The sequence below is a fragment of the Pipra filicauda genome, unplaced genomic scaffold (assembly GCF_003945595.2).
Source record: "Pipra filicauda isolate LSUMZ 115617 unplaced genomic scaffold, ASM394559v2 scaffold124_size2119055_pilon, whole genome shotgun sequence".
Lineage (NCBI taxonomy): Eukaryota > Metazoa > Chordata > Aves > Passeriformes > Pipridae > Pipra > Pipra filicauda.
Window position 1 is genome coordinate 1,683,792 of NW_024103707.1, and position 18,802 is coordinate 1,702,593.

At 43.1% G+C, this 18,802-nt stretch overlaps 1 protein-coding gene across 1 annotated transcript in view; it reads right to left on the reverse strand.

Moving 5' to 3' along the window:
- The window catches only part of FREM2 (FRAS1 related extracellular matrix 2), a 122,803-nt gene extending 104,957 nt beyond the window's left edge, over window positions 1-17,846 (reverse strand). The window contains exons 1-2 of the mRNA XM_027729239.2: window positions 12,689-17,846; window positions 8,466-8,555 (exon numbers count right to left, since the gene is read on the reverse strand). Coding sequence (XP_027585040.2) covers window positions 8,466-8,555; window positions 12,689-17,846 — 5,248 coding nt within the window. The remainder of the gene's footprint in view (window positions 1-8,465; window positions 8,556-12,688) is intronic.
- Between the last annotated feature and the right edge of the window lie 956 nt (window positions 17,847-18,802).

Below are 18,802 nucleotides of genomic sequence, written 5' to 3' on the forward strand. Positions count from 1 at the left end.
AAATAAAGATGCACAAATTGCAAAACTTTGATGACAACGTATGCCATAATTTTATTTTCTCCATTTTTAATTTAACTTGATTCTTAGTGTATTTCCACATTTATCTTATGTTTTTTCAGAGGTATTTATCCCTCTTTGTATAAGTATCAACCTAATTTTTTGAAAAGTCCAGAAACTTCCTGCATACATTTTATTTACTGCTCACACGCTTTGTGGGAACTCTAGGGGGCTCTACATAGTTAACTCACCAGTGAAGTGATAAAAGCTAAACTTACTCTGAGGTCTATTTAGAATCCCTCGAGTAAAACAAGTCGGGAAATTAAACAAACTTAGCTGCTGTGAGCAGGGTTTCTTGACAGCAGCCAGTGTCCCTTCTCTAGAGCCCTTTAGAATATCCAAATCAAAAATATTTGCAACCGACTACCAAGATAATTTCACAAGCTTATTATGGCTCACTTTAGGAATTAGTGTCTTTCTGTAGGTTCTCATGTCACTGGCAATCAGTGTTACTGCTGAGAGTTCTCAATTCTTCTACTTAAGCCTAGTGTGTCTCCTTAATCCCTTTAATTCTTGCATTTTGACCTAATTTTACTGCTCATTGTCATGATTCTTTTGCTGATATCTGGGCCCATATTCTATATCATAAGAATATAAAAGCTAAATTGGGGATTATTTTTAAGTAAAAAGCCTGTTAAGTACTTATAGGGCTACCTTGAGCATTATCTTCCTTCCCTCTCATCTGACCAGGTCAAATGAAATCAATGGCACTATTCAGCTCAGTAAAGCAAGCGTGATTCAGCTCCAAGTGCTGAACTGGTAAACTTTGTTGTGACTACACTGTTCTTTAAAAGTGTGATTACTCAGCAAGTGATCTCAGTTGGAAACTCGAAAAATATCTATCAACAGGTGATGGCATTTGAGACATTTCCCTTCTATTCAACCAGCCCAACAGTCAAGGTGCTCATTCTACAGGGAAGACAAGACTATTGGCCCTGACTCAAAGAGAATTGGAACGGAATCAAAATCTCCCTGCTCTAAACCCTGATCTAAACCGCCAGCCTAAGGGTTAATCTGGAATGCATTGCTCCTAATTGGCCTGTTCAAGCAGTTTTATTCTGTGGAACATTGCAGGCATTAGCAGCAAAGGAGAAATAAAGGGGAAAAAGAGAGGAGGAACAGACACAAAAGAATGAGACAGAATTTTTTGGCCCCGTAGTAACAATACTTAGTTTTAAATGATCAGCTGAGTCCAGGCTATGTTCCAAAGAGTAATTAAGAACTCATATTCTTGGGCAGCAGCAGACAAAAACATAACACAAAACAGGCTAGAATATAAGTGAGGGCACATTAGAGGGAATATGGGTTGAAAACCTTTGAAATGAAGGAAGGAACTGCATCTGAGACTTCCACGTTTGGAAAAAGTGCTCTAACTTCTGTCTAAAAGGCAATTAAAACCACAATTGCCTCTCCTTTTCTAACCCAAGGCAGTATCTAAACTCATTGCTTCAAGTACACTGCTTTGCTTTTGTTAAAAAACGATCAGTAATCCAGGGTGAGGAGCAGAGGAAATCTTTGCTTTTGTATAAAATCACCATTTGAACCCCAATAATTAAAAACAAACAAAAATTCTCTTGCCAAATCAAACAGTTGCCTTTATTCCTCACAAAAAAAATAAAAATCTTCTTTCAGCTCGACAAAGTAGACCTTTTCTATGCGTTTATTTGGAGGATAAGGTGATATTCAGGTTAGAAATGGAAAATTCAATAATTTACCCATTTCGGTCTAAAATGCCATGACAAAGAGACCAATATAAGTAGTACAGAAGACAATGAAAGCCTTTGCACTGAGATTAGTAAGGTTTGTACTAAACTTCCTATACGCCTCATATAAGCACCTCTTACTCCTGTATTCTTTCACAGATACTATGCTGTAACCTTGCAGCCACATTCACAACAATGTCCCCATGAACTAATTTTTTATTTATAGTAAGGTTTATTTATATATTTATTTTTTTATAGACCTTAGTGTCAAACTAACTATTTAAATCCCTTGATAATACTTACAGCAAGAAGTGTGATGTGGAAAATCGTTTGGGCACCAACCTAAAGTATATTTAAACAGCAGCAACAAGCCTAACAGACTAGAATTCAATACAGTACTTGGCAAATGATGGCAAACGTACTGCCAGCATGCGATGCCCTCGTTTTTAAGCCAAAGATAAATGTAGTTTCTTGGCAAGACTGGTGTGCTCAAATGCCATATGCGAGCTCAAGCAAGGATGCTGCAAATAATTGCCAATGATATTTCACCAGTCTGCTTCTTTATGAACTATCAGATATTCAGTCCGAAATGTCTGTTCCCACATTATTATTATAGCTCACCCAGGAAAACACATCAGTATTTTTGCTTTGAAAAGCAGCACTGACAACCTTTTTAGTTTAATAATTAAACTCAGGTATGTAATATTATTCTCTCACAAATGAATAAAGCATACAAGAATGGTGAAATTAATAAAAAAATATTTTTTTAGCAAAATGAAGGACGACAGATAAAATAATTGTATTTCACAAACTTAATGGAGAGTTTTCTCTAAACAGTGAAACAGTGATTCTTCAATTAACAAAATTTCTTGCATAAATGTATTTGGGAAAAATCTATGAAGTTGTCCCAGAAAATAGGTTTAAAGGCTAACTTCAGGGAATTGTTTTGAAAGATTCTTGCTTCAGTGAGGATTTAACCAAATGTTAGTACAGGAAAATGCAGAGCTGTGTTAAGGCATTTAGGGATCTGTAATGAAAAGTTTAAATAAGATTTAACTAATGATGTAAATCACCAGTTTTAGTGAGCCTTGGCTTTGTGATTCTTTGGCTTTAAGTCAGAAAAGCTGCCCAAAGAGCCTGAAATAAAACAATTCTTGTTCCCCTAGTGATCCTCGCATTCCTAAAACAGCCATGAGAATCTGTGATTTCTTTCCCTTTGAAACCATTCTACCCTTGAGGCACGGTAGTGCAAGATACCGCTTAGCAGTCCTAAAGAAACAGTTTGGAGGACTCCACTTAAGCACTAAGCAGAGAAAGAAGTTAGGTAAGGGAGGGACAGATTACAGTTCAAATTAGGCTGAACAGGAAATGGATTTTTCCCTTGCACAATCTTGGGGTTTTTTTCTGAATGCTCCAGATCCAAAAGGCCCAAAGCAGGGTAACCTCATTTTTTTACTCAGAACAGGAAAACTTAATGGAACCGACTAATTAAAAAAAATATTAGGATGACACTAGCCTCTTGCAACAAAAAATACTGAGGTTCAAAACAAGAACCTCTTCCATGGGTGCTGCAATCCTGGTTGACAGCTTCTCAAACTTCAGAAGACAGACAGGGCAGGAGGAAGAACAAACAAGGCAAACTACTGCAATGAGAGCACTAAAGGAACAAGCAGGTCAAGAACGTCTTCTTTTAAAAATACTTGGGAGCAGACCACTTTTTATAAGAGATAAACATTCTTTTACTGACTTTACATGACCCAATCTTGAACATTTCAGAGTTATCTACAAAACCTAACTGGATAAAAAAATTCTCTTATGTGAATCAAAAAAGAATACAACAATAGTCCTTTACAGAGAAACTCTAACTGGCTCTCTAACTGGCATTCAGCACACTGCTGCAGTAGTACTGTTACCCCAGAACCGATACCTGTTGCTGGGCCAGGAATGTATTTGACTTTGATACTGCCTCTGGAGGCATGGAGTTTGTGCTGGGGTTTGAGTTTAGTGCCAGCTTTGGGGTATGTTTGTTTTACTCTACACAATCAGCAGAATCTGGTAAAAAAATTGCCTTAAACCAGTTCAACCAGTTTCAGATTGTTTGAAACAGCACATTTCATGAGAAAATACCTTCTACAGATTGGCTAGGTGGGCATTAGATCCATATTCTTATTCAACTATTATGACTGACTGCAGTGACATTTAGAAATCTCAGACAAACAGAGAAAATAACGAGAAGGTGAACAATATACTTCAGTTTTAACTGTACATTTTCAGTGCACAGTTCATGTAAGGAGTAGAAAAGCCTCAGACCACTCACAAGGGATGTAGTGTGAAATTGCAGCATGCAGTTTTCTGAAACAGGCACAAGAGCTCAACACACTGGAGCTAACTTCTCTGTCAACTTTCATTCCGTAAGGATTAGTGCCATTTTGCACAGTTAAAGCACCAACTCTATGTGTATATTTGGCAGTGCCATACATACACAATTTTCTCGAGCTTCCAGACTTGCTGAAGACACTGCAGCTTCCATTAAAATTATCAGATATAATTTACTATATGAGTTTGTTTTTCACTAAAGGCTCAAGGATTTTCAACTGGATATTTTCTTCAATCTAGTGAGTCTTTCAATAATGTACCAACTTACATACCAGAAATATGTCCAGGAGTTCAACTATCAGTCTGGATTTGCATTTTTTTACCTTCCCAGGGGGAAAAATCCTGCTTTCCCTGCCTTCTGGTAGCATTCATTTCTTTATTATTGAATTAAGAATTTAATAATGTAAACATCAGGATTCACCACTATCACATGTTTGCTCTTGCTAAGAAGAGTTTTTTCTCCACCTTCTTAATGGAATGCAGAGACCACTCTTGAGGAAAGTAATTCGACTCAGACTATTTCACAACCTTTGTGAAAAACAAAATTTCATACTTTATCCATGGTTTTGCTAAAATGGAGTCATAACACTCATAACACTTTTTCAGTAAACATGTTTTCACTATCAACAGGTGTACATATACTTATCTTAAGTCCAAAATTTAAAACAAAATGGAAAGTAAATTGTTAATATCAACTAAAGTAGTTTCTTTCAAAACATCACACAGCTAACTCAGGAGCATCTGATATACTCCAGTATAACAGAAATGCATGGGCTCACACACTTTATAGAAGATCATCATTTATCCTCAGTTAAATCCCTATATATGAAGAATAAAAACACTTTCTACCTTTAAAGAACTTTTGTGCTAATAAATAGCCAAATTGTGTTCAATTTATTCTACTTTTTAATTACTCTTATAAGAAATGCCATTTAAAGCCACAAAAGCCTTACATTTGCAGGTAATTGATGCTGACCATAGGACTCTTTCAGAGCTTTAAAACTCAACCAGTTCTTTCTGGTGAAACCTCTAATTTTGATTTGAATACAGAAGGCCTATGCTCTCACTTGTGAATTACAGTTCTGAGGGCTTTCTTTCCTTTAAGTGGCCTTCCTTTCTCTTCATATTGATCCTGTTTCTGTCCTCTTTAGTTATAATCAGAAAGTTTATCATGAGACAGCCATAATGCCTGAGCTAGTCTTCATTTGTCTATACTGCAGTTTTCTCCTCTGGCCCCCAAGCAACTAACCTTGTATTGGTACCCTATTTCATGCTTTCAGATCCTAGGTCACGATTTGGTATGCAGCATGGCACTCACTCCCACTGTGAGAAATGGAGCAGGCAAGGGGCCAAGAGCTGGCAGAGTGCTGACTTGGCTCTTTTCACCTCACTTACCCACCTGGTCTGCTGTTGCCCTAACTTGCTCACTAGAAATGCTACCACGTTAGACAATAAACAAAATTCCAGATCCACAACAAAGTTCATACCAGAGCAGTTTGATGACTCCTTGTACTTATTCTCCAGGCAATTGCCTGAGATAGCTGACTCAGGCCACAATCAAGACTATCATCATTTAAGAGGCTCACAAAAAGCCTTCTGCATTTGTTTTTGTAAGTCATGGTACAATGAGTAGGGCAGATCAACCGTCAGAAGATGGAGCTAGGAAAAGTCATGCTCTTTTTCTCCTAATTGCAGCTCACAGACCACGAACAAATATATTGCAAGACATGTAGAAAAGTATTTTGCAGGCAACACTATAGGTATGGGGCAAAATCAACTTTCTGATGCATGTCATGTGAAGAGATCAGAAATTGGCATTGTATGTTTCTCTCACTGAGGCATGAAAGCAGCGGAAGATATAAAATACCTGGAGCACAACATGTGCCTTATTTTAGGGTTTTCTACTTATTTGGATAGCATTAGCTGAATTACGAACACATATTCATTCATTGAACCACTTTTTGAAATCCTTCTTGATTTGAACTGGATCTTATAGATTTGAACTGGAACTTATAGACTGTCACACAATTCAGCTTAAGTGAAGTCCCACTTATTTAATTTATAGTGTTAGGCATTGTATGGTAGCACAAACCTGTTACTACTGCAAAATTCCTGATACAGGAGACAAAAGTCTGAAGTGTGCCTTTCTACAGTAAGTGTTAATCACCTGTGCTGCATCTTTCACTCAGCTCTTGTGTGTAGTCTCTTAGTATGATCTGGCTTAAAATCAAAAAAACTAAACAATAGTCTTGGTACCACTGAAAGTCTGCCAAAATATACTTGAGCTGCAAAACATTGGCTTTGATGTCTTTATGAGGAGGGTGGGAATATAGCTGGATTAAATTGCTCTATTTTTCACCTGTTACAGATTCTAAAGACACTGTTAAGAAATTTGAGTTATTTCAGACAGACAATTACTAATGTTTTGTTCACAACTTCATCAATTTTAAATGCAGCTTTACTATCTTCAGTTAAGCAGAAAATCAGAAATGCTCTGAAACGCAACACAGCTCATTTTTCACTGTGTCAACAAACAGCCTCAGGAAAGAAAAGACCATCTTACCATCTAGCTAAGTAGACTGTAAGACAGTAACGTTGCAAGTTCCAAAGGCTCTAAAAAATCAGCAAGCATCTTGTTATCATAATGATTCTTTGTATTATGAAAAACAGCATTGTGTTACAATTGACAGGCTGTTACAGGTCTGCTAAATAGAATCAGATGTGGCAGGTAAGCTTTTCAAGGAAAGAAAAATTCTTGGTATAGAGTTGGAATATATTAAGTGCGATTTGCTTTAACTACATATTTGCCACTATGAAGTGTTAAATAGAATGGAGAAAAGTCCCACAAATGTCGGGTTGTCAAGGGGAAACAGTTTTAAGAATTGATGTTAAACAGCCTCTTGAGAGCAAACTGTCTTCAGCTTTAATTAGTCTCATCACATGAAACCTCAAAAGATCTCAAGGTTCATGAGTATTTGTTCACCTACTAGAAGAACAACTTAAAAGTCATGAACAGTGTCACTGTGTGGTGACATTCGTCATAAGAAAGTGATGGTAACGCTATGAAAATATAGCATCCCACGTTCCATGATCTTTACCTAGCTTTAAGTATCTCTAATCTATATCTCAGTTAAAAGAAAACATTTATGGAAAATAAGTCAAGTGTTACAAACTCTTATCTCACTACTTGGTCTCTGATGTCTCAAAGATTTGCAAAGACATTTTCAAAAGTCTCTAGAGGAATATACTGTCTCTTCTATGCTTGTCCAGCACAATGGAGAGGTGAACATGCTTCAATATCCCACTCCCAGCAATGGTAGATGGTGACAAAACTGTTCAATATGTGACAGACAGGACAAATCCCTGTTCACTGATCTTAAAACCCTTAATTGGCTGTGCTTCTTGTGAAGCAGTAACACAAGCTGAGTAACGCAGGCTGACAATAAGCTAATTAGAAGCTTTTTTTTCTAAGAAGTATATTATTAAATTAACTAATAAAATTCATTGTCAATTCCTCATAGAGCTATGTATCACATATTAAGAAAGTATTAAAGTAGCATAATCTAACCACCTGTTACCACACACAGGAATATCTATATTTAGGAATATCCACCTGAAGTACAGACTTTGGAAGGAAAAAAGCCTGTTAATGTATTTGGTTTACCCTTTAAACTGTTCTTTTTGCTTTAAAAACAAACAAACAAACAATCTACATATTTTTTCCTCAAATGAGTACATGCCAGTATTCTCACTTTTATATTTCCTTTTGCATCTGCCACAATCCCACAGAACAATATTAGTCAGGAGAATTCACATCAGTCTCCTGACGAAAATCTGTGACAAGCCATTGAGGATTTTGTTAAGTAGGTAGAATAAAGACTTGAACTCTACAAAACAGGTACATTAATGTTTTCATATGAATAGTCTTATAGCTGAAACCTTTAAAAAGGTAGACAACAATAACAACAAATCAAAATTTAGAAAGTTTCTCAAGATAAAGACTTAGGAGAATTTACGTGTAAAGAGCCTGGACAGGGAATACAAAAGTAAACTACATAAAACCCTGGTATCCAAGTAGACTTACAGAATTTCACTTTCTTGCTAGAGTAGGTTGAGGTTTTTTTCATTAGATGCAATTACCATTTCATCAACTCCTCTCTTTTTAATGACCAGAAATAGTTCAAAATATAGGAAAGGCATAACAAAAACCATATTCCAGGAGGTTACATAGACTTCCTTCAATTAAATTCAGTGTTCTTCAACTCCCAAAAAATACTTAAACTCTGTCTTGAAAAAAACAACAAAATCACAGATCGTAGGAGTACTCACCACCATCTTCAACGATGAAATGAAAAATGTCACTGGTGGCATTGTCACCCCCTCGTAAAACATAGCATATCTTCATATCATCTATATCAGCTGGAAAGAGTCAGGAAAAATAGATTTTATTTAAAATGCTGAAGGTAGAAAACTGTTTTTATAGAAAAACTTGACATGTATTAAACAGTTTAGCTTCAACAAGAGAGAAGTTGAGGTTCTCCAGCAGAACTGAGGAATTCCACAATTAACAGTGTTGAAATTTTACAGATATCATTCACTCTCCCTTTCTTTACTTCCCCCTCTCCAGTGCCCTCTTTCTTTTAACTTGTATTTACATAAAGAATTGAAGGGGAATTTACAAACATGGGCTCAACAGTCAGAACTACTTCAAATTTTTAGTTGTTTCTTTTCTTAAACAGAAGTGTATCTCCACTATAATATTGATTCTATCATTCTTCAACCTAAAAAGTATTGCAGAGGACATTTACAGAGATTGATTGTTTTAATAAACAGATGCGATTAAAGTAAACAGACGAGACTTCAGTAAGAAAAGAATGTGATGTACAATTTTGAATCATCAATTGCAATAAAGTATGAAAAAGGCAAACAAATATTTATTAATATTGTGTTTTCTGGTTTCCTTGAATACTGATGAGAAACCTACAACACGTAAAAAATTAATTTTTGTCACTTTCTTTGAAAGACTGCTCTTGGTAAAAAATTCACGTCTGATACCTTTTTCAAGAAAAAGAGTTAGAAATTAATAGTGTTAAAGTGCACCTCAAGTACCACCCAAGTTCTCTTCTGATGTCAGGGTGGACGCATGAGTAAAAAGAAGCCAAAACCACTTTTGTTAAAGCTTCACAAAATCTTCAGTTCCAAAAGTAACCAGACATCTTCTACGGCAAACAAGAGCGCTATCAGCAAATATATGTAACTGAAAAATCTCTTCCATAAATGTTTGAAAGTTAAAGATCAAAAATCCATGGGGCTGTAAAGAGGATGCAAACAAATACCTCTTCATGCCAGTGGAGCAAGTAAACCTTTCATCCTGCAAATACCCAAGTACTCAGCTCTGCTCATGTGGGTAGCCTTATCAAAATCCATCATTCCAGCATATATAAAGATAAATACTTAAACCAGTGTTTGCAGGACTAGGACCAACTCATAAGAAAAAAAGCTACTTGTCATCCAAATATCTCAATTTTGCCAGAATAACTGCAAAGGAATGACCTGTTTTCTCTTCATTAAGAACATGTTCAGGGTCACTTGAGCATATATCAAAAGTTGTCTAGTTGTAAGCGCAATTCATTTCTGTGTAACTACAGTGACTGCTAAAAATTAATTTTATATTGGAATTCTCTAACATAATTCTGAAATATATCCAACATAATTTTCTATTTCAAAACTATAATTATCTCCACTAGCATAAAACAGAAAGCTGTGTGCTAAACAATTGCTCTTCCCTCTCTTTCAGTTACAAGCAATCTGAAAAAACAGACTGCTCATGATACTTGCACACAATGAATCTTGTTTCACCGATGTTACCTCACTCAGTGTGGTCAGGCTGCCTATTCATACAACCACAGGCACAAATCCAAGAAATGGGAGTGTGAGGTGGTAGAGTATTAGGATGGACTTCACGAACTACTGACCAGCTTTCAAAATTTATCTGCATGAGACCCTGAACAGTCTCATCTGACTTCAAAGTTGTCCCAGTTTTGAGTAGGGGCTGGACCAAATGACATCCAGAGGTCCCTTCCAACATAAATTGGAAGACTCTGATCAAGTTTTACAAGCCCCATAAGAACCCACACATGTTGATGAAACTCGAATTATTCAGCATTTTGAAAGAGGTGGCCCACGGCAGGATGAAAGGCCTAAAAAGGGGAAAAATCAAAACATAAAAAGAAAGTGTATAAGAGCAGGTCTGATAGTCAATACAGAGGCTTCCCAAAGTCAGTTGCAAAATCTGCACTTACACAAGGATTATTAACAATATGACAAAAGAGGGTCTTGTTTACTTCTGCTCTGAACATTAGATAATTATTTGTCTCAGTATAGCATAAGCACGAAAGATGCATAAATTCACTACTCTGGATTTGACAGTGTTAAATGTTTGCATGCTAAGGGTAGTGGGCCACATGGCGAGGGACAACAGTGAACTACACACAGAGTTGTGTTTCATATTACTTCTCTAAACTGTAGCATTCTAAGTTCAGACAAGAATTTTTGTCTCCCTGCCACTCACAACCACTCTCATACCCAAAGCAGCTACAGACAACAGGGTATATGAGGAAAAAGGAAAGGAAAGGAAAAGATTGTGCCCTTTAATCCATGACTTTTGCTCCCACATTATTCTACAATTTCCAGAAAGGTCTGTCTCCCTGTCCTCAGAAGATCCCTTATGTAAGCTTGATTGATTTCTACCTTCCATGCAGCCTTTACAGGCATCTCTTCTCCCTCAAGTGCTTTCATAAGACATTTTCATGTTTGCTTCATAAAATACGAACCATTATAAAAAGTATTCAGGAAGCTGAGAAGATACCACAGAAATAACACAGATGCTCAGGAGATATTTGCTTACAGGTGTCAGAGGACATAATTGTTCAAGAAATGGGTATTTCTTAAAAACATTCTTCAATCCAACACAAATTAAGAGTGCTTGTGCCAGTACTTTCAGGGAACCTGTGAAGTTACATCGCTTTCTGGGAATTCTCACCAGCTTTAAAACCTATTTTTCCTAAGGGCTGCCTGCCTCTTACCCAGCTTAGGCAACCCTAGGATATTAAGATAGCCTGCATGAAGACCAGTTAACATGCCACATGGTTGGACTGCCAATTCAAAGCCAAGTAATAACTTCATTTTAGTCATCAGCCAAATGTACACCTGGCCACATGGCACAAGAGAGAATGGAATACATACCTCTCCTGAGTGCTCCTCCCCCCAAAAAAAACCAAAAGGGATATTACTGTGCTGTGCAGTGGTCTGCTTTCAAGGAACACCTGTTTAATAATTCTACATTCTTCAGTGTAAAAGGAAACTCATTTTAAAAAGTAATAATCTGTTTATTTGCTCACTTCCTTTCTCTTCTGTTTCTCACTTACTCTGGCAATACTCTCAATATTACTCACAGTTCACTACTGAAGCCTTACACTTAAGGAGCTGTGCTGGTTCCCAAAGCTTCTTGGACATCTTTTGATTCCTTCTCATCCTCTTTTCTGCACTAACACTGCAAAACTTAGGACAACCCATCCATTTGAAAGTTCATCAGGACTGTTTGAAAGATTTGGTACATTGCTACAGCCAAGACTGTAACATGGGTATGTACCAGTATGGGCTCTGTGAAATGAAATGCAGCCAACCGCAGGTGTTCATCTCAAGCCTTACTACCTACACAGCTCAGCCTGGCTGGGCCCCTTTAACTTCGAGTCTCCATGCTGTTGTGCTGTCTGCTTATTCCACAGCTGCAGAAGGCTGCAAAAAAACTCATTTAATTGTTAATTAACAGCCTTTAACTGATTGAGAAGTACCTGGAAAATTCTCTGGAGAATAGCTAATGCTCCCATTTCAACTGAAATTACTTCACGGCCTGTTGAGGCTTTATTTCAGAACATATGACACATGTGGGGTTTGCCTTATTTATAACACCTAATATTTTAGTTCCATGTAAAAAGTACAACTGACATAATTTTAAAACATTTACATTAACTTTTAATTTAACATAAACATTTTGTGGTTAAGATTTGTGTAATTAAGGCAACAGTTGTACTCATAATATATTATTTCCCCATTGGTTAGGAAAGTATTTTGCTTTTACAGTTGAGTGTACTCAGACTGTATAGTGACTGATATCCTAGCCACGGTATGACCATTAGTTAATAATAGCTTGGCCACTCCTACAGCATTTCGTAAATAAATCTGATTAAAGAAAGCACTGTCTCTAAAGATGTGCAGTCCAATTCTGCTATCAAAAATTCTATCACTGATAGAAACTCCAAATCACAGTTATCTGGACTAAGCTCTTCAAAGCAAAGAAGTGTTTATCCAGCAGACCCCATTTCCTGTTTATAGCAGTCACAGATGCAATAAATAATAAACAGACATAAAAAATAAAGAAGCCATTATAAATAAGCTCACTGTTGGACAGTTTCTCCCATCAATCATTATAGAGTTTATAATGAAAAAGAATGCTTCTAGCGATCAAATGAAAGCACGAAGTATTGTAATACCTTGGGTGAACTGGCTGATGCTATGGTTGCCTTTCCCTAGGTGGATCAGGAAGCCATGGCGTGGACCCTCTGTGATTCTGATCTTAAGAGTAACATGCAAACTGTCCCTGTCTTCCACTTTGAGCACCTTGTTGGTAATCAGAAACCCGACGTGACCTGTGGCCAGGATACGAAGAGTCTGAGCACCCTTATTTATTACAACTTGAGGCACACTGTTGTCCACAGCCATTATTCGAATCTTCATAGTCTGAGGCTTCCTTGTTTCAAACACAGTGTTGGGGAAGACATAGAAATCAGTATGAGTGCCATCTGTAACAGTGAAAGAAAAACTATCCTCAAATGATTCTGTGCCATCATGTTTGTAGCTGATTAGATTTTCATTTAGATCTTGTTTAGTGAAGGTGGTGACTGGTTTGGAGTTATTGAACATGATCTGACCGTGAACTGGTATTTGAGTGATGATAAATTTCAGCAATGCATCAGGTGTATCTCTGTCTTCTGCAGTCAGTTCAAATGGGGTTATCAGTTTGTATTCATTTTCACTCACTACCAGATTATGGATTGTGACAACAGGTTTCTTATTGTCCACATCACTAATGGAAATTCTGAAAGTACGAAACACAGGGTTATAGCCATCAGTCACCTCAAACTCAAAGCTGTCCATTTTCACCTCATCTTCTGAAGTGTGAATGTAATAGACTTTATTGCCTGCTAATAGGAGTTGAGTAAAAGTGGAGATGGGTACCCCAGGCTGATCTGTGCATTCAAGATGACCACGAACAGGTGCTCTGGTAATAGTGAAAACTAAGTTCTCATCTGGACTATTCAGGTCACTGGTGCTGAGCAAATCAGTAGTAAGGGTTACCTTCCCTCCTTCCTTCAAAGAAACTCCTTTGCTGATTACATCTGGGAAGACAATATCAATGCTACCTATTGTCACATAAAAGTAGCGGTCAATGAGAGGATTTATTCCATCCGTCACATCAAACTTGATAAGATCACGAACTCCTTGTCGGCCAAAATGCATATATCGAATCAAGTTTCTATCCACTTCATCTTGGGTGAAGTTCATTCCCAGGGTGATATTCTCAACTCCACCTGAAGGCTTTATTCTCTGCAAGAGGCCTTGTCCCGGCCCATATCTTATAATATATGTCAAGGTTTTGTCTTCAGAATCAAGATCAGTAGCCTTCAATATTCTGTTATTAATAGTTCTAGTTTCCCCTATTTCAATCTCCAAACCATCATTGATGGCCATTCTGGGTGTCTCATCATCTACAGGAATAACCACGATGGATACTGTTTTCCTAACGGTATGTTTACCATCTGTGAGCTTCACCTCAAAACTGTCCATCTTTGTCTCAGAGTCATCATGTTCATAGAGTATGTTGGAGCTCTCTGTTATCTGATCCAAGGTGAAGCTCTCCACGAGGACAGTTCCATTGACCAGCTGGTTCACAATGTGGCCGTGCCTGGGAACGCTAGTGATTGTGAACATTAACTCATCAGCAGGGACGTCTGCATCAAATGCGTTGAGGATGGGGGTATCAATAACCAGGCTCATGCCTTCCATCACAACAAACTCTCGCACAAAGATTTCAGGCTCTTCATCATTGATGGGCATAATAACAATGGGGAAAAACTGCCTCTGGGAAAAGTTAATGCCATCAGAACAGCGGAAAGCAAATCTGTCTTCGACAGGCTCTACACCTTTATGTATACTTTGGACATAAAAAATATGCCCTTGACGGAGGTCTTTCAAGGTAAAAGCACTTATAGCTACACCTGCCCTAGATTTTTCAGACCCTGGGGCGGGAGAAATGTTCTCTACATATCCAGATGTGGGCTGAGCAACAATTGTGCAGAGTATATCATCACTTGGAGTATCCACATCTTCAGCCCTGAGATAAGCAGAAGTAATGACCCGTTTGTCACCTTCTGTTACCACGAACTGCTCCCCCACAAAAATCTCTGGGGCTTGACTGTCGACAGGAAGAATGGTCACCACAACTGAAACTCCCTGAACAACATTGCCCCTGACACTCCACTTCTCAGACAGGTCGGATAAGGTAAGGTTGAAGGCATCTTCCTTGGGCAGAAGGCCTATTTCGCCACCAGTGTGCGCATATACCACAGCACCATCCAGCAGATCTCTCTGGGAAAATCTCTCTGCAGGCACTCCTTGAACCAGGATGCTCCCATGCTGAGGAGGATCCTCTACAATGAAGGTTAACATTAAGTCATCTGTATCCTCATCGGTACCTTGAATGACATTAGCAGTGATTTCAGCAGCACCATTCTCCAGCACATCTAGGTAGGAACCGAGAGTGCCCGGGGGCAATCGAAGTGTAGGAACCTCATCATCAACTGGGTGCACATTCATTTTCAGTGTGATGGGCACAAAATGAACCCCATCACTCACATCAAGCCTGCAGGTATCACTGTTGATCTCAGCTCCACTGTGCACATACACCACCCTCCCTTGTCTGATATCCTCCAGGCCAAAGACACCTCCTGGAACCAGACTGTACCCGGAAAGCTGCAACTGGCCATACCGAGGAACCTGGGTCAAGATAAATCTCAGACGGGCAAGTTCTGTGTCCGTGTCACTAGCATCCAGCTCAGTTGGACGAAGGACATGGCTGCCTCCCTCAGGCAAAGTGAAGCCAGTATTAGTGATTTCAGGAGGCTGGTTATCCACAGGCTGCAGGTAGATGGTGAACGTCCCTTTGGCTGCATTGCCAGCTGCATCTTGCACTAGATACTGAAACTGAATCAAATGAGGAGCCACCCCCAGCTCTTCCTGTGGGGGGCGGTATGAGATCTTGTGGTGATTGATCTGGGCTTGGGTGAAGTGAGTAACTTCTACAGAGTGATCCTCAGTCAGTACAAGGGATCCAAGGCGAGCTCCATGTACATCCGGAGGGTGGTTGGTGTCAGTGTCGGTGGGGGGCTGTGTTACTGTGTAGCGGAGTTCACGGTCCCCTGAATCCTGATCTGTGTAACACAAGTGCTTCCTCCGCAGGGGGGTCACCTGCTGTTCTGCAACTATTAAATGCAGGCTGCTGCTACTATGCAGCTCTGGGGCTAATCTGTCAACGGGGTGTACCCGGATCACAAAAGTCTGTGGCCCTGAGCGGTTGGGTGGGTCATTGTCATCCTGGACTCTAAAGACAAACTGGTCCAACACAACCCCAGGGCCAGGGCTGTGAGCCCCAAAGTGCTGGTAATAGAGACGCCCTTCTACAATGTCCTGTTGCAGCCACTCTCTCACTGGCTTTTCATAGATGAGGGAGCTCCCTGCTAAAGCTGGCATTCTCCTCCAAGAAAAGCCCTCATCTTCTTCCTCCTCTTCCCAGCCAGGAGGTGGTTGTGCTTGACGAAGGAGGAGTTGCCCAGCAGTTGGGCCAGACTCCACTATGAAGAGCAGGATGGCATCCTGCGAGTCAATGTCAGTGGCACTAAGAGCACGGGTGGTGATGGGCACTGTTTCACCCTCAGCCATGGCAAGCCCAGTGTTAGCATTAAGTAGGGGTGGCTGGTCATCAATGGGCACCAGGGTAATGGGGAAAAGGAACTCAACGCGATGGCGAGAGGCACCATCTTCCAACCGCAGCACCAGGTTGTCACTGAGCGGAGACTCACTGCCATCATGCTGGTAAATGACCCAGCCTGCTGCCAGCTCAGCCACGGTGAAATGTTTACGGGGGGCAGCAGATCCTGGTGTGTCCTCCAGGAGAGTGAGGTGGCCATGCCTCAGCCCTGCCACCACGCTCACCTGCACCTGCTCAAGGTCATCCTCGTCGCTGATCACCAGGTTAGGGCTGGGACCTGGGCCTGAGAGAGGCCGCGACTGACCCTCATAGAGCACAAGGCCAGTGTTGCGGGTCACCACGGGTGCCAGGGTGTTCATTGGCTTCACCACAATCACAAAGGCAAAGGGCTCTGAGGCAGCACCCTCTGGGTCCAATACCTCCAGCTCAAGCTCGAAAAGCCGCTCTTGATCCGAGTCCTCCATGGGCGGCTGGTAGGCAATGCGCAGCTCCCTCACGTCCCGCTGGCTGAAGGAGGTGACAGGCAAGCTCCGGTCGTCTGTACTGACCATGTGGCCCTGGCCAGGGCCAAAGGGAGAGGTGATGTTGAAGAGCAGCAGGTCTGGTGGCGACTCAGCATCCTCAGCTGACAGCATGTCAGGTGTGAGGGCCGTGAGGACAAACTGGTCCACCTCCATCATTAGCATGGCCAAGAAGCTGGGTTTGGGGGCCACATTCTCAGTCCCGGCCCGGATCCGCACGAGCACCTGGAAGTACTCGCGCTTCAGCAGTGCCCCGCCGCCCGCCGCCTCCCGCAGCTCCGCCACCAGTGGCAACAGGTCACGGTTCGGGGACCCGCCGGCTGCCGTGTGCCGGTAACGCAGCCCCAGGCGCAGGAACTCCTCGCAGTCCCACATCGAGGAAGGCACCGGCACGCCCCCCGCCGCCTCCCCGCCCGCGCTCACGGCCGCCGGGGGGTAGTTGAGGATTTCTCCGTAGCGGGGCAGCCCGGCCAGCAGCGGCAGCAGCCCCACCCGGCAGCGCTGCCGGCCCGGCTCGAAGGCAAACTCCAGGCTGCGGGCGTCCAGCGGGTTGCTGGTGCCCCGCAGGCGCTCCACAATGAGGGGCAGGTTGCGGGTGACGATCTCCAGCTGGGTGAAGAGCACCTCCACCTCCAGCACCAGGGGCAGCACCAGGGAGCGGCTCGGCGAGTCGTAGCGCAGCTGCAGGCGGACGCGGTCCCGCGCGGGGCTGCGGCCGCCCAGGTGCGAGTACTGCACCTCGCGGGCGCCGAAGTCGCAGGGGAAGCGTCGGGGGCTCAGGTGGCCCGGGCGCTGCCACAGCGGGTCCTCATCCAGCACGGTGAGGTGGCACCGGTCACCCGGCTGCACCTGCAGCACCAGGTCCCGCGCGGGGTCCAGCCAGGCGGAGCGGCCCAGGGGCACCCGCAGCCCGCGGTTGGCCACCACCACGGGGGCCGCCTCCGGCGACCACGGCGAGGAGACCGCGGCGCTGCTCCCTGGCGGTGGCTCCGGCGCCCCAGCCCAGGCGCAGCCGGCCAACAGCAGCAGCGGCGGCAGCAAGCCGACCAGCGGCCGCCGCGGCGCGGCGGAGAAAGTTTGCATCGTCCTTGCCGGCAGAGCGAAGCGCCGGGAGCCTCCGGCAGCGGCCAAGTCGTAGCGCCGGTCCTGCCGCCGGCGCGGCCCACCCAGCCCGCTCGCCCCGCGCTCACGCCGCGCTCTGCGAGCGACGCCCCCGCTCCGGAGGGGAGCCCCGCGAACCAGCGAGCCCCGCCCTGGCGCCTCCGGGAGGCCAATGGGCACCCGCAGGGGGCGAGGCCGCCGTGCGCGATTGGGCGGAGCGGTGTGTCAATCATGCAAGTTACGGGGAGGAACGCGGCTTCCCTGCCCTCCTTCCCGCGGCCGTCCGGCAGGTTGCGGAGGACAAGGCGGCGGGAGAACCGAGCCCTGGCCGTGCGGGAGCCGGGGGGCGGCGGGCACGGATCACCCTGCCGGCAGCTGCCACGGGAAGGGCGCTGCGGCCCCCACCCGGAGCCCTCATGTCAGGGGGAGGGCGGTGCTGCTGACGCGCACCGGAGGAGCGCACCTCCGCCGGCCCCGGGAGTAGCGGGAGCGGCACCGCCGCCCCCTCCCCTGCACTGAGCTTGGGGCACAACTAGAGCTGGGCTGTCCCCTCATCGCTGCCGGGAAGGACTCGGGGTTTCCCTTCCTCTCGGCGGCTGCCCGGGGGCCGAGCCTGGATAACGGGACAGCGGGAAAGGTGCCCGAGGGAAAACGGGGTGTGCACGGCAGGAGGGGAAGCGCCCGGGGCTGCCGCCGGGGCGGCGTGGAGCCCTGCCCGACCGCACCGCCGCTCCGTGCGCCGGGAAGGGAATGGATAAGTATCCCCGGGGCAAAACACTTCAGTTGATATCCAGTTTCACTCCTCGGAGGTGACTGGTCACAGCGGCGGGTGAATTAAAGCTTCGCGGTATATCTGCCACCTTGTGCCTGCAGTTAAAAGCGCATTTATAAGAGCCCGGGCTTGCAGGAGTTCTTTGCCTTTTAAAATTCCTGATAGC